At 31.3% G+C, this 23,758-nt stretch overlaps 1 protein-coding gene across 1 annotated transcript in view; it reads right to left on the bottom strand.

Moving 5' to 3' along the window:
• The window catches only part of LOC134684746 (MAM and LDL-receptor class A domain-containing protein 2-like), a 160,945-nt gene that overhangs the window by 43,875 nt on the left and 93,312 nt on the right, over positions 1–23,758 (bottom strand). Inside the window, exons 103-129 of the mRNA XM_063544053.1 lie at positions 23,290–23,407; positions 22,597–22,737; positions 21,636–21,892; positions 20,653–20,767; positions 20,152–20,289; positions 18,180–18,439; positions 17,670–17,901; positions 17,179–17,304; positions 16,439–16,699; positions 15,797–15,943; positions 14,874–15,215; positions 14,309–14,449; positions 13,441–13,697; positions 12,907–13,135; positions 12,014–12,270; positions 11,111–11,198; positions 10,103–10,219; positions 9,515–9,652; positions 8,923–9,048; positions 6,005–6,135; positions 5,354–5,558; positions 4,478–4,627; positions 4,201–4,310; positions 2,981–3,145; positions 2,338–2,428; positions 1,791–1,946; positions 564–698 (exon numbers count right to left, since the gene is read on the bottom strand). Of these exons, the coding sequence (XP_063400123.1) occupies positions 564–698; positions 1,791–1,946; positions 2,338–2,428; positions 2,981–3,145; positions 4,201–4,310; positions 4,478–4,627; positions 5,354–5,558; positions 6,005–6,135; positions 8,923–9,048; positions 9,515–9,652; positions 10,103–10,219; positions 11,111–11,198; positions 12,014–12,270; positions 12,907–13,135; positions 13,441–13,697; positions 14,309–14,449; positions 14,874–15,215; positions 15,797–15,943; positions 16,439–16,699; positions 17,179–17,304; positions 17,670–17,901; positions 18,180–18,439; positions 20,152–20,289; positions 20,653–20,767; positions 21,636–21,892; positions 22,597–22,737; positions 23,290–23,407 (4,633 nt within the window). The remainder of the gene's footprint in view (positions 1–563; positions 699–1,790; positions 1,947–2,337; positions 2,429–2,980; positions 3,146–4,200; positions 4,311–4,477; positions 4,628–5,353; positions 5,559–6,004; positions 6,136–8,922; positions 9,049–9,514; positions 9,653–10,102; positions 10,220–11,110; positions 11,199–12,013; positions 12,271–12,906; positions 13,136–13,440; positions 13,698–14,308; positions 14,450–14,873; positions 15,216–15,796; positions 15,944–16,438; positions 16,700–17,178; positions 17,305–17,669; positions 17,902–18,179; positions 18,440–20,151; positions 20,290–20,652; positions 20,768–21,635; positions 21,893–22,596; positions 22,738–23,289; positions 23,408–23,758) is intronic.

Below are 23,758 nucleotides of genomic sequence, written 5' to 3'. Positions count from 1 at the left end.
TAAAATTAATTTGGCTCGTTTAATTTTCATAAAATTTTGACAAAGTATTTACTTTGACCCTTTAACAAGTATATAAAAATTTCAAAAATTTCAAACCAACCGTTTTATCAGAAATATTACACTGGTTATATAGCAGTTTTACAAACAACAATTTTGATCATTGAGAAGCTTAATATTCCCTTTACAAACCAACGTAATTAAAACATTTAGCTGATTTTACAGAGTAATCTCCCTGTAGTGTTAGGTACCACCTAAAATTAATTTGATTCCTTTACTTTTTCATAAAATTTTGACAAAATATTTGCTTTGAAAAAATATACAAATTTCAATAAACTTGACCAATACACTTTATTGGAAAATTTTCATTAGTTATATAGTAGTTTGACAAACACAAATAATGATCACTGAAAAGCTTATTTTTTCCTTAACAATAGATAAGCATTAAAACGTTCAGTTGAATCTAACAGAGTTATCTCCCTGTATTGTTATGTACCATCTTAAATAAAAGAATTTGCATAATCAGGATAAAAAAAGCTAAGCATACCATGTACTATCATACTGACCTTGTGCGTTATTTGTGGTGTGATCACTCGATGGGCCTCCTGTTCCTGGAGAAGAACCTTGGAAGATATGCCAATTGTAACGTCCAGTACTGGAATCTTGCCAGCCACATTGATTTTTCTCAAAATTACATGTTCCTGTATACAAATTAAAATGTATGAACTTTATTTCTTAAGCATAAAAATATCTAACTTACATTTTCAACAATATCTCTTACACATTGTGCAATTAAATATATCGAAATGTATTCAAAGTCGTATAAGAAAAGCAAAATGAGTATGTTAAATTTGATGTAGGCCTTTTTGTGCTTCTTCGTCAAATTTGTTGTTTTTATAGTGATATTAAGATGATAACACAATATTGACTGCTGTACCCCTATTTTTGACATTTTTATTCTTTGAGTATGTTTGTTTTGTTCATGCATCGTTGACAATTTAATGGAATTTGATGGGACTGTCATACAAGTGAGAGGTTTAGCTAGCTATAAAACCAGGTTCAATCCACCATTTAGAAAATGCATGTACCAAGTCAGGAATATGACAGTTGTTATCCATTCGTTTGATGTGTTTGGACTTTTGATTTTGCCTTTTGATTTTGAATTTTCCTCGGAGTTCAGTATTTTTGTGTTTTTACTTTTTTCAAAAACAAAATTGAACTAGAATTACATTTTGTTTTATCTAAAGAAAATCTATTCTAAAAAATATCATCACAAATGATAGAAAGGGGAACAGAACATGGAGAGACAACCATCTTCAATTACAAATACATAAACAAGGGGGTACACCCACACATCTTCAGTTGATCTCGTCTGAGTTATTGAAATGTCATATTGGGTAATTTGTAGTAAACAAGGGTGAGACAACCATTTTATATATTAGTGAAATGTCATTTTGGGTAATTTGTAATAAAAGAGGTGAAACAACCATATTCTGAGTGAGTTATGTCGATTTTGGGTAATTTGTAATAAACAAGAGGGAGACACCAATCTTTCGAGTAAGTGAAATGTAATTTTCCAGTTAATTGTAATATGCAGGGGGGTCGAAAATCTTCTGAGTAATTGAAATGTTAATTTGGGTAATTTGTTATAAACAAGGGGGAGACTACCATCTTCTGAGTAAGTGATATGTCATTTTCAGTTATTTGTAATAAGTAAGGGGGAGTAAACCATCTTTGGAGTAATTCAAATGTAAGATTGTAAAATTTGTATTATTCAAAGGGAGACCACTCACCACAGTTAGCTTCATCTGATTTGTCTGCACACTGGTATGTAAAATCACACAATTGGAAATTAGGTATACATTTTGTTCCAGTGACACACTGAGTACTGTTAGCTCCACATGGATTAGGAGTGGTTGCTGGTCCTGGGGTACCAGTTGGTATTGTACCTGCTAAAATGATCCAGAAATACAATGAAATGAAAAGAAACAAAAAGTTTTGAAAAAAAAAGTTTCTTTTAAGCTCTGATTACAAAAAAAATTCATTGGCACATTTTTATTGATATTAGATGGAATTCACATATTATTTGTAAAATATAATTATATCATTAAATGAAGTATTATTTTGGTCCTTTTTGTTGTTTCAGCTCGTCAGCTTTGTATAAGATTTTTGGTTTTTCAATATTTGAACTAGATCATCAAATACAAAACAATTCTTCCAAAAAATTTTAAATGGTGCACTCAAAAAAATGGTTGACTATTTTTTCACAATTTTTGTTGTTGAGAGGAACGATTACATAGTTGCACCTTCAATAAAACAATTTTATTTTTCTATATTTACCTGAACTTAGCATACATCCATCAGAGAATGATAAATCATCAATAGCAATATCTCCTTTGTAACTACTACCAACCACGCCTTCTACTAACACCTGAAAAATGGAAAGAAATGAACAAGAAGGAAATCATCGTCATATAAAAAAAAATCTACAAAAGAAACACAGCTTGTTTGTTCATATATAAATTTTAAAATACAGTGTACTTAAAATAAGATTTTTGGAAAATTTCAGCACATTCAACAGCAGTTCTTCAACATCTTTGGTGATTTTCAAACAAGAATATATTGATGAGGAATGTATGGATTGACAAATAAACAGATCAACTGAGAAACAAAAAACACCTTCTACAGCAGTCAGAGAATAAAAAAAGTTAAGAGCCAAAGGTTGAGTTATGGATAATGCATGAAAATGAACTATTGCAAATTCAGAAATTATTGTGAGGTTTTAATCAATGCAAATACGTTGACTGGGTGAGTATTGTAATAAAAAGAACTTGCATTCTGAAAACTGAAACATAGAGTATGCAGATTTTTTAAAAATCACAATAATTAAAACTCACATTTTTGTCCTTCTTGAAAAAACTCATTGATAAATGTACACAATAATTTCTGAATTTACAGTGATTGGAATTCACAATGATCTAACCTGGAATGGATTATTTTCAAGTATCTGTATATCTCTCCTTTCAAAGAAATCTCCAACATTTCCAGACTTGGTCCATATCTTTTTAAGTGGTCCTCCAACAGCTGTTCTGGTGTAGACATTCAGCGTTCCAATTCCACTTCCAAACATGTGGTAGTATAGTCTGAACTGTAATCAGAGACAATAATTATATGATAGAATATGATATGGAGTACCCATATATGACATAAAATGAGTAAATACACAGCAAAAAATAACAGAAAAGGCAAAGGAGCAGCACTTTTTTTTATTAAGACTGCCTCAATTATAAAATGAAAATTATGGCTAATTTTAAAAACAAAGTGAACTCTGTACAAATAGAAATATAAACCTTGATTAGATTATGATATTCATCCATTAAAAATAGTTTCATTCTTAAAATTTAACTAAAGAATATTGATCAAATTGTCATAATTACATTACAATAGGTTATTCTGATTGGCTACACTGCAATCTCGCGTTATTCCTTAATGAACATCATAACACAATAAAATTTATCATTCATTAACACATGTCCCACAAAAAGTGCACAGGTAAATTAAATATAAACTTGATAAAAATCGTGTTTTCATTATCCTAGCTAAAAAATGTAATTATAAGTATTGAATGCCTGTTTTTGTAACTTCATAGGGTTGTAAAAGAGTTGACGTGGGCACATTTTTAGAATGAAGTGCGGAAATGTACTTTGGTCAACGCTTTTACACCACAATGGAGTTACAAAAAGAAGCATTCAATTCTTAAAAGGGAGAAAGTAGATGAATATGTTATCAATTTATTACAAAAATATATACTGTGGATACATTTATTTTCGTGGGTACAAATTTTCGTGGTTTGAGGAAAACTTACATATTCTTGGATATTTAATTTTGTGGTTTTGGTAAAGTCTACACTCATTCCTTTACAAAATTTGTATTTCGTTGAACATTTGAAATCGTGGTTCTCCATGTCCGACGAAATCCACCAAAATTGGTATCCAACGAATATTAATGAATCCACAGTACTCTAGTTTATGCTTTTATCCACACATTTACACATAAATAAGTATAACTGTAACATGACTAATCTGGCATTAGTGGTCTTATAGTGGTCTTATTATATACTCTCGTAGTAAAACACTGCATCAGTTTGATTCAAATTGACAATTTTTTATCTCATCAATTTGAACCCAGGTAAATAAAACTTACTGTGCAGACTGAATTTTGATTGTTTGTATTGATGGCTAATGTTGGACTGACAATTCTTGCTACATCTCCAGGCTTCCTGGGTCTTGATGATTCTATGAACATGTAATATCCTATGGGAAAAAAAAGAACCTTTTAGTAAATACAGAATGACGAGTTAACATAATCCATAGTTACTCATTGAAATTCAATGATACTCTGTACTGATACATTTGTAAAATATCTGTATAAAAAATCTTCCATCAAATGTTAACTGTCTTTTTCATCAAAATAATCTTACCGTTAGCAGTGCCTTTAGTGTGATCTCTGGATGGTCCAGTACCACCACTAGCTGTATGGTCAGTGGCTCTTATCCAATCAAATGTATCAGTTGTGTCTTGACTCCACCCACACAAACTGGTTTCAAAATCACATCTTCCAGGAAATTTAGCTAAAGTACAAACATAGAAACACTTAACTATATGTATCTAAATCTAAAAAATTTGAAAACGCAATTAAAAAAATAATTTGAATTCATTAATTTCAAGATGTCTTTGTTTTTTTGTTGCTTTGATGTATTATTATGGTCTATAAGAAGATAGAGAATGTGATATGAACACTAAACCAGCCTGTACCTAAGTAAAGGAAATAACCTACTCATGTCCAAAAAAGACCTACTTCACTGTCAAATCTTATAAACTTGACACAGATACTACAATATATACATGGTCTACTTTGACCTATAATTGTTAAATGTTTATATATTGTGACTTGAATGGGGAGTTGTATCATTAGCACTCATATCACATCTTCTTATTATTTATAAAATGCACTGAAAAAGACTGTAAAGAAAGGGAGGTAATCTTTAATAAGGGGAGATAACCTACCACAATTTCCTTCGTCACTATTGTCACCACAGTCATCAGTGAAGTCACATGACTGTATAGAAAGGGAGGTAATCTTTACTAAGGGGAGATAACCTACCACAATTTCCTTCGTCACTATTGTCACCACAGTCATCAGTGAAGTCACATGACTGTAAAGAAAGGGAGGTAATCTTTAATAAGGGGAGATAACCTAACACAATTTCCTTTGTCACTATTGTCACCACAGTCATCAGTGAAGTCACATGACTGTAAAGAAAGGGAGGTAATCTTTACTAAGGGGGATAACCTACCACAATTTCCTTCATCACTATTGTCACCACAATCATCAGTGAAGTCACACAGGGTATTTTTAGATACACAAGCTCCTCTGGTACACCTGAACTGATTGGACAGACATGATTGCTGTACTGCAGGGAAGTTACAGTTCATCAGTTGAACGTCATCAAGAGCTATGTCTCCACGCACATTAAAAGTTCTGGTAGCTCTATATGCCAACTATAAAAAAAATCAAAAAATGCTAGCTCTGTATGCCAACTATAAATATAAAAAAAAAGCTATCTATATATGCCAACTATAAGTATAATTTTTTTTACTATTTCAGGTACAGCATGATTGCTAAATACAAAGCATAATGGAAAATATAATATGTTAAATGTAAAAATATGTTTGCTTATAACAATGGAATAAACATATTTACATTTTTGGTATTTATCTGAATTTTGTTTTTGAATGACCTAAGACCTTCTTAGAATTTCCTTTTGACGTAAAGCAACAATCACTTTTTAATTGTGACATCAAATTTTTTAAATTGTGTTATTTCAAATTTTACAGGAATTTTTGTGATGTTATGCAATGGCAAACAAATTTGCATACAAGTGTAGATAACTTTATAACCAGCATACATTTTTTAAAAGGATATATTTTAAGGACTATTTACTTACACTGAATGGTTGGGCTACTCTACCAATATCTACTGTAGCCTGAATCCATTTGTTGCCTTGGTTTCTGGATTGTTTCCAAATCTCTGTGTACTTGTTTCCAACTTGAATCAAAACTCTCAAAGTTCCAATACCTAAATGAAAATTATTACAAATTATTTCAAAATTATCAAAAGATTTAAAAATTTAAGAGTTAACAGTACTTGATTTCACTGTTCGACTACATTTAAATGAAACTACAGTACTGTCAAAATGTGAACTTAATAAGTTTATCCATATATATGGTATCAGAAGTTTAGCTGACAAGTTAAAGCTACAGTTCGGTCAAAGTGTGACTTAACAAAGTTTAGCTAACAGGTAGTAACTACAGTACTGTCAAAGTGTGAACTAACAAAGTTTAGCTGATAAGTAGAAACTACAGTACTTTGAAAGTTTGACCTAACAAAGTTTAGCTGATAAGTAGAAACTACAGTACTGTGAAAGTTTGACCTAACAAAGTTTAGCTAACAGGTAGTAACTACAGTACTGTCAAAGTGTGAACTAACAAAGTTTAGCTAACAGGTAGTAACTACAGTACTGTCAAAGTGTGAACTAACAAAGTTTAGCTGATAAGTAGAAACTACAGTACTTTGAAAGTTTGACCTAACAAAGTTTAGCTGATAAGTAGAAACTACAGTACTGTGAAAGTTTGACCTAACAAAGTTTAGCTGATAAGTAGAGACAACAGAACTGTGAAAGTGTGAAAGTGTGAAAAAACAAGTTTAAGCTAACATGTAAAATTTACAGTACTGTCAAAGTGTGACCTAACAAAGTTGAGCTGATAGGAAGAAACTACAGTATTATGTTAATGTGATCTTACTAACCTGATCCATACATATGGTACCAGATAATGTGATCTTACTAACCATATCCATACATATGATACCAGATAATGTGATCTTACTAACCTGATCCATAAATATGGTACCAGATAATGTGATCTTACTAACCTGATCCATACATATGGTACCAGATAATGTCACTACAAAAGTCAAAAAGTCTGAAAAGACCAGTTTTTGTCTTGATTTGCATGAACTTTTACTTGACATTCTCCAAAAGTATGACTTGTGTCTTAATTTTTCTTGACAAATTCTCATTTATATCAAATTTGTATGAAATTTACTCGACATATTCTTGACATTCTGAATATGGTCTTAAAATTTCTTGACAAATTCTTGACATTTGAATACTGTCTTGAAATTTCTCGACATATTCTTGACATTCTTATTCTTTCTTAGATTGGCTTGACATATTCTGAATATTTTAAAAATGTTTCTTAAATTTACCTGACAGTTCTGAGTTTTACAAATCATGACCACTATTCATAATATAACTTTAATCTTTCATTCTCTTTACATAATATACTGTTGTTTTTAAGTTACATCTCTTACAACAAATATGAAAGTTTGGCATGTAAAATAATTGAAAATTTGGTTATTTAAATAGTTTCACAAATGCAAATACAATGTATGGCTATGCAATCTAATGTATATAATAATTTAAATGAGTGTGTGTTGATTTAAAACAATTTAAATGTGGGTTATTTAAAAAAAAATACAAATTTTGATTCCTAAATCTGATTAATTAAATGATTAAAACCAATCATACGGTAGACATATTTCCCTCTACATTCATAATATCCAATGTTAATATGGTAAATAATTATTGTACAAATATGTGATTTATATAAATAGCAAATTATTATGATATAAAAATCATTCATTTGACAGAAGAAAAATGTGTGTAATGTCATCTGTTGGAATATATATTAAGTATTATACATGGACAGGATGTTCCCCATGAAATTAAGTTATAACACACCCCAGAATACACGCAACTGTCAAATAGAAATTACTGATTTACTTGTAATCAGCCATACAACTTATAAGTTGACCGGCCATAAACATTCCAAAATTTAAAAGAAAATTATCATCTACTTCAGGAATAATAAAAAAAGTATTCATGATGGGTCCCATCAATGATTACTGTTTTTTTATTCAAATTTGAGTGTTGAATTTTATAATTTTTAATCAATGATTTCATTGGTCTCAAACATACATACATAATATGGATCTAAACATTTTTTGATCTTTTCAGGAAGGAGATATCTCAAAATGTTGTTGATAAAAAATTATCAAATTTAACACCCAAATATGAAAAAAAATGTTTTTGGGTTGTTCTAAAAAATACAGTTTGAATCTAGATGAGAACAAATTCTTTGACGAACACGAATGCCCCCCCTCCTTTTTTTTAGCCACACAAACCCAAAAGATTTCATAAACCGTTCAGGCGAAATTTATACTGTTAAAATAGTGTCAAGACATATTTTATACTGTCAGGAATGTGTCAAGACATATTCAGACATTATTTAGAATGTCAAGAATATGTCAAGACATATTCAGACATTATTAGGAATGTCAAGAATATGTCAAGACAGATCGAGACAAATTTAAGACAGTCAAGAATTGGTCGAGACTAATCCAGACTCTTATCGGAAGTTACAGGAAGTGTCGAGAAATTTTAAGACAATGTTAATACTGTCAAGACACTCGTCAAGAAAAATCAAGAACCTTTTTAGACAAACTAATACTATGTCAAGATTTTTTTAAAATTATGCAGACAAATTAAGAATGTCAAGTAAAAATTCATGCAAATTCAGACAAAAACTGGTCTTTTCAGACTTTTTGACTTTTGTAGTGTGTGATCTTACTAACCTGATCCATACATATGGTACCAGATAATGTGATCTTACTAACCTGATCCATACATATGGTTCCAGATAATGTGATCTTACTAACCTGATCCATACATATGGTACCAGATAATGTGATTTTACTAACCTGATCCATACATATGGTTCCAGATAATGTGATTTTACTAACCTGATCCATACATATGGTACCAGAAATTGAGCTGACAGGTAGAGCTGCATGCTTGTAACAGTGTTCCATCTAATTCTGCTGTACTTGTGAATGTTCCTTGGTTAGCATCAACATAGATGTAATGACCTAAGCAATGAAAAAAAAATACTTAAACAGCATTTCAAAAAACATCTTTTATTTACTGGAATACCCTCATCTGTAGTTTAATAACTCCCAGTTTTAGGTTAGTGTTGCTCAGTCTTTAGTGTTCTATGCTGTGTTTTGTATACTGTCTGTTTCTTCTATAATCATGTGTTGGCAGTATTTCAACTTATGAGTATGAATGTCCTTTTGGTAATCTTTTTCCTCTCTTAACATGGACCAACAGAAACAGTCAAAATATAGAAAATGTGGTTTGGAAATTGCTCTGAACTAATGCACACCTGTATATTATATATATATTATATATCTTTTGTAAAAGTCTTAAATAGGTGTAAAATTGTGTATATGTATCCTATAAGCTGTATTGCTTTCGGAATAAAGTATTATTATTAATTTCTTTCCAAAATGTCTAAGGAAGGAGTAGTGGTCATATAACCAGGACAGTACTAACCTCTTGAATTCCCTATTGTGTGGTCAAATGCTGGTCCAGTATTGGCTGTGGCAGTTTGATTACCTCCCCTTGACCAGGTAAAGGCACCAGTTCCAAGGGTAGTCCAGGAACAGAAATCAGTCTCAAAGTCACATGCTCCTGTAAGATTCAGTAAAAAATGTTTTATTCAAAAGCATACTTCTTCATATTTTCACATATTCTGAAAATCAACTTACTTTCTTGTATACAAGGTTTAATGTTTAGTCTCCTCTGACAGTCAACTTAGCATCAATTTATATTTGCAATTTTCTAATTTGCTTTCTCAATTTACATGAAGTAGGAAATATATTGAAGTATTCTGGACTACTAATATTCACATCATTTTCCTACTGGTGAACGTCGTTAAATTAAAAGGCTCATTTACAGTATCTATTTTCAAGATTATCTTTAAAAGAATGCAAAACACTTCTTACTTGCATCTACTTTCCCTGTTTTAAATCTAGCGTTATAAATTTGCAATTTCACTTATATTAAAGTGTCACTTCATAGCATGTTTCTTAGTGATATACCATGGGTAATATCAAATATAAATAACTGTTCTAAACTTACCACAGTCACTTTCATCCATTGCATTAGGACAATCATTTTTGAAATCACAAACTTTATTCTGTGGTATTGTTGATCCTTTTCCATCTTGGCAATTGTAGGTTCCATTAGATGGTACTTCTGTGGTAACAATAATTATATTAAAACATGATGCAGATAGCTTTTAGTAATATGCAAACAATCTTTATAGATCTTCATTGAATATGATTTCAAAAAACAGTAAGATGTAAAATTCATTTTTAAAATAAAGATATTTAAAAATAGTCGATGTACAGTAGTTGTCGTTTGTTTATGTAATATATACGTGTTTCTCGTTTCTCGTTTTGTTTATATAGATTAGACCGTTGGTTTTCCCGTTTGAATGGTTTTACACTAGTAATTTTGGGGCCCTTGATAGCTTGTTGTTCGGTGTGAGCTAAGGCTCCGTGTTGAAGGCCGTACTTTAACCTATAATGGTTTAATTTTTAAATTGTTATTTGGATGGAGAGTTGTCTCATTGGCATTCACACCACATCTTCCTATATCTATTTATTTCATTTCAAAAAATTCTCTTTTCATATAAACCTCTTGTACTCAGATTACTGAAATACACTTTGTTTAAGCATGCTACAGATAATACCTTTGCAAGTTCAAGGATTTATATTATAAATGTAACAACAACAAAAATAATTATATTTTATATTTCAAACTTAAGGTGATACCCAACACTTTAACTAAAATAAATTTGGCTCGTTTAATTTTCTTAAAATTTTGACAAAGTATTTAAATTGACCTTCTGACAAAAATGAAAAGATTTTATAAAAATTGAACCAACTATTTTATCAGAAAAATTACACTCGTTATATAGCAGTTTGACAAACACTTATTTTGATCTCTGAGAAGCTTAATATTCCCTTATCAACACAACGTAATTAAAACGTTTATCTCCCTGTAGTGTTAGGTACCACCTTAAAACAAATATATAAAACAAAATCTAAGTATGGCTGCGATTATATACGAAAAGATATTTACCTGTACTACAACTGAAGGGGTCAAGGACAAAGTCATCTACAGCAATATCTCCTTTGTAACTACTGCCAACAGATCCTTCTACCAGTATCTAGTAATAAATAATTTATTTTTTGACACTATCGTTTGATTTTCAACTTTGATTGCTGATTACGTTTTTATACTTTTTTAATTGTATCTGCTTTAAAATGAATTGGAACTTTAGTCAAATAACTTCTCTAACAAAGAAGTATAATTTTTACTTATTACTCTTACATAGATATCTAAAGCAAACCAATATTTACAAGAGTTTGGCCGAAAAATACGTTTTTGTAGAATTTTTGTTTAGTAACAGCATATTAGATATTTTTTTTGAATTACACCTTAAATAAATACTCCTAATTTTAGAGATGAAATTTTGACATGAACTGCAGAATAGCAAATATATGATATGTCATTGTGTAGCTTTATAACATGTATATATCATGCATCAAATGGAACAGAAATATGTCTATAATCAAAAACGGAAAAAGACGGTATACTGAAAATTCTTTTTATTGAATACAAGCATTAGCCGTATGTGTCAAAACATTATAAATATAATTATTTATGTATGTGGCGGAAGAATTTTATCGTATGATAATTCTATTTATATAACAATAGAATTGTAACAAGTTTTATGAACCCGAGTGTATTTAAATATGGTGGACTCGATAAGGGTGTTGACCATTCGCAACGTCATCGTGTCTGACAAGTTCTAAAACTAGTGTTTAAGTTATTTATATTATGAATGAGATAAGAAACAGATTGGGCTGAGGTATATAGAAATTATAAAGTCTAGCATATAAATAATTTATGTTCGTTTGAACGAAGAGAATTTAGAAAATAAGTTCAGTTATAACAGGTTTTGCTGTACATAACACTTACAGTGAAATCTTGATATGCTGTTTTTATTGGTACTATTGCCTGCTTCCAACTTGCTCCTTGGTTTCCGGCTAATGATTTTAGTAATGTTTTGGTTCCATCAGTATACATGTAAGACACATTGAGCGCCCCTATACCAACACCATTCATATTGTACCAGTATTTAAAGCAGTATTCTGCATTAGGAATATTCTGTGATTGGATAATAGCATTATCCCCTTGTACTCTCGGTCGACTGGCTTCGATAAACAGATAGTTTCCTACAATAGTCATTACATGTAATTACCATTATCAGTAACTACAATAATCATTACATGTAATTACCATTATCAGTAACTACAATAATCATTACATGTAATTACCATTATCAGTAATTACAATAATCATTACATGTAATTACCATTATCAGTAATTACAATAATCATTACATGTAATTACCATTATCAGTAACTACAATAATCATTACATGTAATTACCATTATCAGTAATTACAATAATCATTACATGTAATTACCATTATCAGTAAGGTTTCAATCCAATAGAGATATAATATAAAATATACAATATAAAGAGTCCTATAAAGTCAAACAATTTATTTTTCATTGTCATGTGTATAATGGTTTCAAAGTGTTCAATAATATTTCAAAATCTATTTTTCAAGTAATTCTTGAAGTTGTAAGCAGATAGAGTACATTGTATTAACAAATGAATAATACATTCTTCAATTAATTGTGTGGGCTCTGTGCACAGATTTTTTCCTAAATAAACCTTAGATACAAAATGGCTTCTTTATTTTGAAAGGTCTTATAGCCAATATGCAATAATATGTCATATCTACTTCAAAATCTTTAAAAAAAATCTTATTTGAATTGATGTGAACTGGTTTCCTTCTGTACCTGCATTATTTCCCAGTGTGTGATCTCCAGGAGGACCAGTACCAACAGAGGGAGTACTTCCTCTCCTTCTAATCCAATCAAATTTGTCATCTTGTCTTTGAACCCAGCCACACAAATCTTTCTCAAAGTTACAAGTTCCTGTTCCAGCACAAGAGCCATCTGTCATTTTAATGTCATCGATAGCCAAATCTCCTTTATAACCACCTCCTCTAATTCCTTCGAAAACAATCTATAAAAAACAATACATTTTTACTTTAAGCATCAAACTACCAAAGCAGTCAGTCGGCTCTAAGCCATAATGTAGCCATCTTGCAAAAATCAAAGAACTAACTAGCTACTCAGCCATGTAGTTTTAAATATAAAGATGAAAGAAGTAACCTAGTTTTAACATTTGATTTTATTCTGGAAAACTATAACAATGTTTTTTAAAATGACCTTGACTACCCATGAGGGTCTTGCAGGGTTTGAAAAGTATAGTAAAGAGGAAATAATTCTTGAAGAATTTAAAATATTACAACTAATTTGTAGAAATACCTTGTAGTTAGATTGAGACTGAATTGTTGTCTGTGCTATTTTCCATTTATTTCCTTTGTCACCCTGGAGTGTTATAAGTGGACTGGCCAGTTTATTATATGTACTGACATATACATTAAGGGTACCTATATCACTACCATACATGTGGTACCAGAAGGTCAAACATTTATTGTTGGTTGGTGGCAGCTGTGGAGTTGTCAGTCTGGCTTTGTCACCTTGTACTCTTGGAGCCGAGGATTCAATATACATGTAATGTCCTGAAATTAACATTTCTTTAAAATAAATACATTTCTCAGAAATAAATATTTTTATTGCTGCATGATTAAAAATTTTTAAAAATCTAAATCTTAAGGAATTATTCTGGAAGCATTATTTATGATAGAAATTTGCTATTTGTCTTTGCGTTTGTATACTAATGAGCATTTTTATATCTTAAATTATAAACCAACTATTATTGTTTTACAGCATCTAGAAACAACAAAGAAGATTATCAAGATTATCAAAGAGTAACTTTTAACATGAGAACTTGAATCATTACACAAGGACAACCTAACAGTCAACAATCTTGAGTACATACCACAGCATTTTGCTGACTTTAACTGAGTTTGTAAGCTGAACATAACATTTTCGTTCATTTTTTAATATTAATAAGGCCGTTAGTTTTCTCGATTGAATTGTTTTGCATTGTCTTATTGGGTCCTTTTATAGCTGACTATGTGGTATGGGCTTTGCTTATTGTTGAAGGCCCTGCGGTGACTTATAGTTGTTAATGTCTGTGTCATTTTGGTCTCTTGTGAACAGTTGTCTCATTGGAAATCATACCATATCTTCTTTTTTATATAACATTTTTTTAATTCAAGACTCCTACCCTGTGATGTTCCATAGGTATGATCAGATGGTGGTCCTGTGCCACTAGAAGATGTGCCACTATTTCCCCTTGTCCAATCAAAATTGTCATCAATGGCTTGTTGATATCCACAGATGCTTGATGTTTCAAAGTCACAGACAGCTGAAAATGAATTACAAAACATAAGAATACATATAATGTATATGTGAACTTCAATAGCATTGCATCATTCTTTATCTGATTATAACGGAAGGAGTTTGATGAATATCAGCAATATTATTCCATATCTAAAATATGAATTTTACCTTGATTTTAATTTTTGCATCTATGCTACTGAGAATTTAAAGTGATTTATTTTTATTCTCTTAAATATGATCAAAGATATTTATTCTGCTTGACATCAATAACTTTCACAGCTCAAAATTATTTCTTTTATTAATTGTTTCCATCGTATTTAAGAATTTGAAATGTTTCGTTTACAACTGACATCTAATGGATCCTATTTTCAATGCAGCTCATATCAGTTTTGGCAAATAAATTTATGTAAAATTTATTAAAAATGTGATCTTCTGCTTGATTTACTTACATGCAGCAGACTGACATGGTCCATTCAGAATATAGATGTCATCTAGAGCAATGTCTCCTTGGTAACTGGTTCCAGTGGCTCCTTCAAATATCACCTGGTCTCCAGTGTTAGCAATAACATCCACTTTACCGTTGATCCACTTATTTCCCTTGTTTCCTGTCTGTTGCCACATAAGAAGTTTACTGCTCCCATGTTTAGCATACAGTGTGAGCTTATTGATATGAGCTCCATACATATGGTACCAGAAAGACACACAAACAGTAGCTGTGGTGGATATTCCAGGACTGATTATCCTTGCTGTCTTGTTACTATTGTTACTGGCCTCAATATAGATGTAATAACCTACAGGGAATAGAAATAATAAAAATAAAGACCAGTACTGAACCAAATTAAAATCAAATGTTTGTTTTGAACCGATATAATTTAACTGATGGATCCTATATGGAGAAACTGAAATTTAGATTGAAAGTTGAAATTATCAATTTATTGAAGATTTTTTTTTAAAAGGTTTAAAAAATCAATGCCTATATTTATACCATCTTTATTAAGATAAAAATACTGTTTCCACCTAATGAATATTATTCTTCCTACGATAACCTTTCTTTTAAACTTAAAAAAATACTTTTTATCACAAATTATTTAAATTTTCATAAAAGTGTGACAATCATATCTACATATAATGGCATTTAGCTTAAATTTTCATTCAAGTTTTGAGTTGAAAAATAAGACATCAGAAAAAATGGTTACAGATGAGTACAGAGGCAGATTAACAACTGTCAACCAACACATCTCCCTCATTATGCTGTAATGATAATTGGTTGTTAGAATTTAAAAACAGAAAATGACATTCAAATTCCTATTCAATTAGTAGCGATGACAGTTATAGTCAAAATACCTTTAAACTATCAGATACTAAGACTTACCATTAGTATTGAGTGTAGTATGGTCAAAGCTAGGTCCAGTGCCCACACTTGTTGTGCCCCTGTTTTTCCTGATCCAGTTCAGAGTGTCTGTGGTATCTTGTACATATCCACACAATCCACTTTCAAATGTACAGAACTGGAGGGCAGCTGCAAAAACATATCAGTCATTAGAATGGCAAATCACAAACTGATAAATGTAACTATATAAAGTGTCCTAACCTCTGGTTAAAGATTTTGGTAATGTATCTTAAAACTTCTACAACCTGTCTCTATGGAAACTGTTTGACAAATACAATTAAAATCAGTGTACAGGAAATAAGTCAAATACTTGCAAATACAAGGTGATTTTAAAAAAATCCTACATATTTTGTGAGATTATTAATTGTGTAAAAGATTTTTCATCATTTATCTATTACATGTTTTACATGTTTTGTGATTAATGTTAGAATATCTTTGATTGTTGCTTGTCTTTGATCTTTTATTTCATTTATTCTGGTAATGACCACAGTAATAGTCTAGGGTCTGACTCAACTAATATAATAACAGTAATATCTTACCTTGAGTAGGTGCTACGGTTGGTTGAGTGACCCCAGTAGTAGTCTTGATTCTGACTCCACTAATATAATAACAGTAATATCTTACCTTGAGTAGGTGCTACGGTTGGTTGAGTGACCCCAGTAGTAGTCTGTAGAGAACATATTCCAGCGTTGATACTGATATCATCCAGAGCAATATCTCCTTTGTAATTAGATCCTCTGACTGCCTCAAATACTATCTTAAACTGACTAATAGATGTCAGGTCACTCTGTCCCTTCAGCCATACTTGTCCCTTGTTACCAGAGTCAGTAAACAGAGTTGTGTTTGATGTAGTGGTCGTTTGAATTACATTCAAGGAACCAATGCCTAAAATAATAATTGTAAAAAGTTTGAAAATGCAGATAAAAAGCATTAGTATCATGAATGTTTCAAATACAGCATTCAATCCTTAGCCTACATTTAGATCTAGAACATATCAGCTTGATAACAAAACCATACTCTTTACTCTACCAGCAAGCTGCATGTCACCACATTGAAAAAAGATCAATTGATAATCAAAAATAGTGTACACACAGGAAGATCATTTATGAAAATTATATTTTTTACATTATGTCCAAATTGTAAAATCTTTACCATTAACTAGTCTTTACTCCTAAATCTGATAATCAATATAGTCCAGCAACCAAATTGTTATCAAAATTTAGGGGGTGAAACTTTGGTCAAACAATGTAATCCTGACCCAAACAATTCAATTAAGCCACTAATTTCAATCTGTGATAAAAAGATTTTATCCATGAATGTAAAATGTGTACACAGTTTTGTGATAATATCTAATTAAATCTAACCTGATCCATACATGTTGTACCAGAAGGTTAGACAAGCACCTGTTGTTGGTTGTAATGATTCACTAACTAACCATGCCTTGTCACCTACGTTCTGTGGAGTACTACTTTCTATAAACACATAATGACCTACAAAAGACAACATTTAGAAATTATTGATTTCAGGTGATGAAATATAAATTTCAAAGAACTATAAATAAAAACAAAACAAAAACCATGTGTATTTTCATAAAAGAATAACTGCCCATAAAGTACATGTACTTGTAAGTCACATCATCAATAATATTTTGTTTGGTCTCAATAAACAAACAAATCAGTTTTAGTTTTAAATCAGGTTTTAAACTAGTTTGTTAAAACAAATGAAAGTTTTGAAAACTGTTAAAAAACTTAAACCAGTTTGGAAGCAATAATTGAACCCATTATAAACAAGTTGACATAAGTAACAACTACTAAATCATAAGCCTTGTATCTTTATATTTTTGATGAGGTTTTACCTTGTGCAGAATTTATTGTATGGTCATTATTAGGTCCAGTGTAGAATGATGGTGATTTTCCAGATCCCATATCCCAGTCAAACTGGTCTCCTTGCTGAACATTAGAATATCCACAGAAACCAGTTTCAAAGTCACATGATCCAGGTTGAGCACATGGGCCAGCAGTTATAGAGACATCATCGGCAGCAATGTCACTGGAGTAACTGGATCCTCTTACACCCTCAAGTACAATCTGAAAAAAATATTGATAGGAAATAATTTATGAAGATCAAAATTTTCAGAGCATATTTGTTAGTTTGCTTATCTTACTTAACAGAAATAACATAAACATTTGAACATTTTTAAAGAAAAAACAATAGAAATCTTCAATATAAAATCTATAATGGTTAATTTGCTATCTTTTAAAACTAATATTTATGTTTTTAACTTAGAGACAGGATGAACCTTTAAACTTAATCATAGACAGATACAAAATGTGTTTGCAACATAATTCCAAGTTCAAAAATTTACCTGGAAACTACCAGCTGTTTTTAGTGTTACTTCACCATAGTTCCACTTGTTGCCTTGGTTACCTGACTTTGACCATATTGGAGTTCCAAGGTTACCACTTGTATCAGCAGTGTAGATATTGAATGTTCCCATAGTTCTTCCGTTCATATTATAGTAGAATTTCAGACATTCACCACTAGTCTGGGGGTATACTGGACTAAGTAACCTTGCTTTATCATTTGGTCGTCTGGGATTGGAGGCCTCAGTGTATATGTAGTACCCTAGAAACAAAAACAAATGTTAAATTTTTGTGGAAAAAGTATACTTTCTAGAGAAATTTTATTAAATAAGCAATTCTAATGCAGAAAATTTACTATAAACAGGAAAACTTAATACAAGTAGATTGAGTTATACTATATTGCTTGAAGAAAATTGAAATCCACTGAATGTAAATATTGCAAGATGATGACTTTTATTTACATGTATTTAAAAATAACATTCTATATAAACAGAACTCAGAAACCCAAATGAAATGTTATATACTAAAACTGTTAAACTTTCAAGCAACAGTGAAGATGACCTTACTGTACTTGTTGAAGTAGCTTGACTAAATAAATCAAATCTCTTCTGAAGCATCTTTTGTGTTCCCCAGCCAATTGTATAGTCATCATATTATGCTGTTTCTGTAGCACTGGGACTATCAAAATGTCTCATCCAACCAAAATCTTTCAATTTATATACTAACCTGCTCCTGAACCAGTGGTATGATCAGCATACGGTCCAGTTCCTGCTGTACCTGTTGTATTACCATGTCTCATCCAATCAAAATCTTTCAATTTATATACTAACCTGCTCCTGAACCAGTGGTATGATCAGCATACGGTCCAGTTCCTGCTGTACCTGTTGTATTAGCATGTCTCATCCAATCAAAATCTTTCAATTTATATACTAACCTGCTCCTGAACCAGTGGTATGATCAGCATACGGTCCAGTTCCTGCTGTACCTGTTGTATTACCATGTCTCATCCAATCAAAATCTTTCAATTTATATACTAACCTGCTCCTGAACCAGTGGTATGATCAGCATACGGTCCAGTTCCTGCTGTACCTGTTGTATTAGCATGTCTCATCCAATCAAAATCTTTCAATTTATATACTAACCTGCTCCTGAACCAGTGGTATGATCAGCATACGGTCCAGTTCCTGCTGTACCTGTTGTATTAGCATGTCTCATCCAATCAAAATCTTTCAATTTATATACTAACCTGCTCCTGAACCAGTGGTATGATCAGCATACGGTCCAGTTCCTGCTGTACCTGTTGTATTAGCATGTCTCATCCAATCAAAATCTTTCAATTTATATACTAACCTGCTCCTGAACCAGTGGTATGATCAGCATACGGTCCAGTTCCTGCTGTACCTGTTGTATTAGCATGTCTAATCCAATCATAATCTTTCAATTTATATACTAACCTGCTCCTGAACCAGTGGTATGATCAGCATACGGTCCAGTTCCTGCTGTACCTGTTGTATTAGCATGTCTCATCCAATCAAAATCTTTCAATTTATATACTAACCTGCTCCTGAACCAGTGGTATGATCAGCATACGGTCCAGTTCCTGCTGTACCTGTTGTATTAGCATGTCTAATCCAATCATAATCTTTCAATTTATATACTAACCTGCTCCTGAACCAGTGGTATGATCAGCATACGGTCCAGTTCCTGCTGTACCTGTTGTATTAGCATGTCTCATCCAATCAAAATCTTTCAATTTATATACTAACCTGCTCCTGAACCAGTGGTATGATCAGCATACGGTCCAGTTCCTGCTGTACCTGTTGTATTAGCATGTCTCATCCAATCAAAATCTTTCAATTTATATACTAACCTGCTCCTGAACCAGTGGTATGATCAGCATACGGTCCAGTTCCTGCTGTACCTGTTGTATTAGCATGTCTAATCCAATCATAATCTTTCAATTTATATACTAACCTGCTCCTGAACCAGTGGTATGATCAGCATACGGTCCAGTTCCTGCTGTACCTGTTGTATTAGCATGCCTCATCCAATCAAAATCATCCGTTTTGTCCTGCGTCCACCCACAGTATCCATTCTCAAAGTTACAGGAAGCTGGAATTTCAAAGAACATCATAATTTGAACAATTTCTTTCATGTTTCTTTCCAAGAATGATTATTTATTATATCATTGAAAGATATATAGATTTGGTCATTATTTTATAAGACGCTGTAAGAGAGTATCATAAAAAAAAATGAAAATATAAAATACCAAGCTAACATCAAAGTTCATGCTTACAATGTTTAACAATACATTTGAAATGATAGAAAAGATCAAGGAATCTAAAATAAAAATTTAAACGAATGACCACATGTAAGTTGGTCTCGTCAGTAGAGACAACATATGATTTTCAATTAGAGATTTATAAATGTTTAATCAAGAAAACATTGTTGGGTAAAAATGAATTCTATACATACTTCCAGTATTCTGATTAATCAACGAAGAGTTCACACAAGGGACACTATCCATGTTAACATCATCTATAGCCATGTCACCTGCCCAACCATTACCAACCATTCCTTGAATCATAATCTGGGGAAAAAGAAAGAAAAACAGGCATTAAGTCCTCTATATGACTATTTTAATCACAATGGTGCAGATCCTTTTCATTTACATAACTTGTGAACATAATTGGTTGTTCATTTTTGACGCATTGAAATGTGAAATATTTTAAATCAGTTCTTTTACGGCTATAGGTAGAAATGTCCTTATTACCATGCATACACATCCTGGCTTGTTATTGTTGTGTTACATCCTTTTCTTTTATCATGATTTATTAAACTATATGATTCTAATATTTTGATCAAAAGTTTATTATTGATCAAACCTGATAAGTGATAATTATGATATGTTATACATTTGTAATAATTTAATTCTGGATGTAACACGTCTTCTGATTGGCTGACATTATTTTGTTATCAGCCCATAGACATAATTAAGTCATATGACCGTGACGTCATCAACGTTTTTTCATGGTTTTCTACGGTTTCAAATGGAATTTAGAATTAAATTATAAGAAATGACTGTCTCTCCAATTGAAAAATTATTTAAGGAATGACTGTAATATCTTTTCTGTCTATTCAAAATAACATAAAAAAATGTGGTGCACACTGTTAGATAACCCGCTATGCGAGTTATTCAGTGTGCACCAAATTTTTTATGTCATATCTTCATAGACAGAAAAAATATTACAGTCATTCCTTAAATAATTGTTCAAATGGAGAGACAAATATTAAAGGCATTTTTTATATGCATAACAACTATCTCAAATGCTGAGAATCAATGCAATAAAACCTTAAAAAAAAAATCAGACCAATTTCCATTCAATGAAAAATTTGTAAGAAATCTGCATTCTTATCCAGTTTATATGAATAAAGATCAGCGATAATACTAAACTGACCTGATAATCTGTAGTACTTGTAAAAGTAAAACTAGCTTGTTGCCATTTGTTTCCTTGTGTTCCAGATTTCGTCCATCTTTGAATATTTCTTCCTTGAGATTGTGTAAACACACTAAGACTACCTATCTGTGGACCATACATGTGATACCAGAAAACAAAACAGTTGCCAGCGGCCAGTGTTGGGGCATTGACCTGTGAAACAAGGACAGCCCTACTCCTTGGTCTCTGACCTGATGCTTCGATGTACATGTAGTAACCTGAAATATGTCATAAGAATGAGGGTCACTTAAAACATAAATATCTTCTATTACATATATAAAGGTTAAAACTTCTGTGAATATATACATCCTCTAAATTAAAAAAAAAAAAAAATCAGAAATTTCTGCAATGATGTTGATACTGACAATATATGAAGCAGATTTAGTTTGGGATTAGCCAATAAAAGCACACATTTCAAATTTGAATAACTTTATTTTTAACAAAATAACAGCTGAAGACAATTACAACCACATCTACGCATGCATTAACCAATCTTCTTTAAAAAGATCTGTTATGTTAAATTTCTATTTAGAAATAAATATTTCTCAGATGCTACTGGGTTTAATCTAAAGTAGTCATATGCATCAAACTATTTGCATGACGAGAGAAATATCAATACTTTAAATAATAAATGTTGAACAGCTGTAGAAAATAATATCAAATTGAACAGACTTTGGCCATATGGTGATCTATAGTTGTTAATTTCTGTGTCATTTACGTCTCTTGCGGAGAGTTGTCTTGTTGGCAATCATGCCACATCTTCGTTTTAATATTTGAAAAAAAAAATGTAAACACTAGCATGATTTGTGTTGTAAAATGCACTTGTGATTAACAAGTAGGAATTACCAGAAACAACCCATCCATGATATATTTTCCTATGTATTAATTCCTTTTAACTTAATCTAGTAAGAACACCACATACCTGTTCCGCTATGATCTCCTAGAGGACCTGTTCCAGAACTTGGTGTTCCTCCATTACTTCTGGTCCAGTTGAATTGGTCTGAAACACTTTGGGTCCAACTGCATGTATCAGTGTCAAAATCACAGAATGGACTTCCAGCACCTGAAAAATAAAGGTTGTTCAAATTTTGAAGTGAAAATTTCCGCCAAAAATTGGGTGAATGCTGACAGATTTAGACTGATGAACACTTTTAAAAAGAGTTAAATTATATAGAAAAAATGTTTGGGAGAATCTGAAAGTGACCATTTTAGAAAGATGATTGCTGAAAAGTGGTGACTTTATGTTAAGGCAGGAATGACTGCAAAAATCATTTCCAATGCAGAGTGTTGTTTTTTTCACCTACGTAGCTAAAGATACCAAAGGGACATTCAAAATTTTACATCCAACATATACAACACCATGGTAAAAAAAAGATAGGAATACTTACAATAAAATTATTTAAATTATTTATACCTGCTAGATCGAAATTTGAAAATCTAGACTACCTAGCTAACAGTAAAGTCCTTATATTTCACAGGAATGTTTTCTCATTTTATGCAAATTGAATTTAAATTATCTCTAAAATATGATCTTGATACCTTTCAGTTCAACTCCACCTTTGATTAAACAACTGTATATTTAAAACTCATCTTAATTTATATATAAATACCCTACCATATGAAGAAACATCAGCATCAGAAGGTAAAGTCTGACAGCTTCCATCATTCAGGACTACATCATCAATAGCTATGTCACCCTTGTAACTTTTTCCTCGAACTCCTTCAATCAATATCTAAACAAAAACAGAAGATGGAAATTACTTAATTTTGATTCATAGATATAATAACAAATAAATAAATTTGGTGTATTTACTGTCTTCTGATTGGTTAAAAGTATTTTTTTTTTCAATGTTGTCAATTTTTATGGAGACACGCCCACTCTGAAGTTGTATATTCATACGCCAAAATGTATGTACGTTGTTATTGTTTTAATATAAATAATATAAAAAGTTCTTAAAGCGTATTTTTTTTTATAGAAATTTATTTATAATGAATGGCAATGATTTATTTTGACTTTATGGAACCATAAAAATAATTTTTGACTCTTCACATTTTTACATAATCCGCTTCGCGGATTATTCAAT

This window comes from Mytilus trossulus, chromosome 9 (assembly GCF_036588685.1).
Source record: "Mytilus trossulus isolate FHL-02 chromosome 9, PNRI_Mtr1.1.1.hap1, whole genome shotgun sequence".
Taxonomy (NCBI): Eukaryota; Metazoa; Mollusca; class Bivalvia; order Mytilida; family Mytilidae; genus Mytilus; species Mytilus trossulus.
The sequence above is the reverse complement of the archived record's forward strand: the minus strand, read 5'-3'. Positions and strand labels throughout refer to the sequence as shown.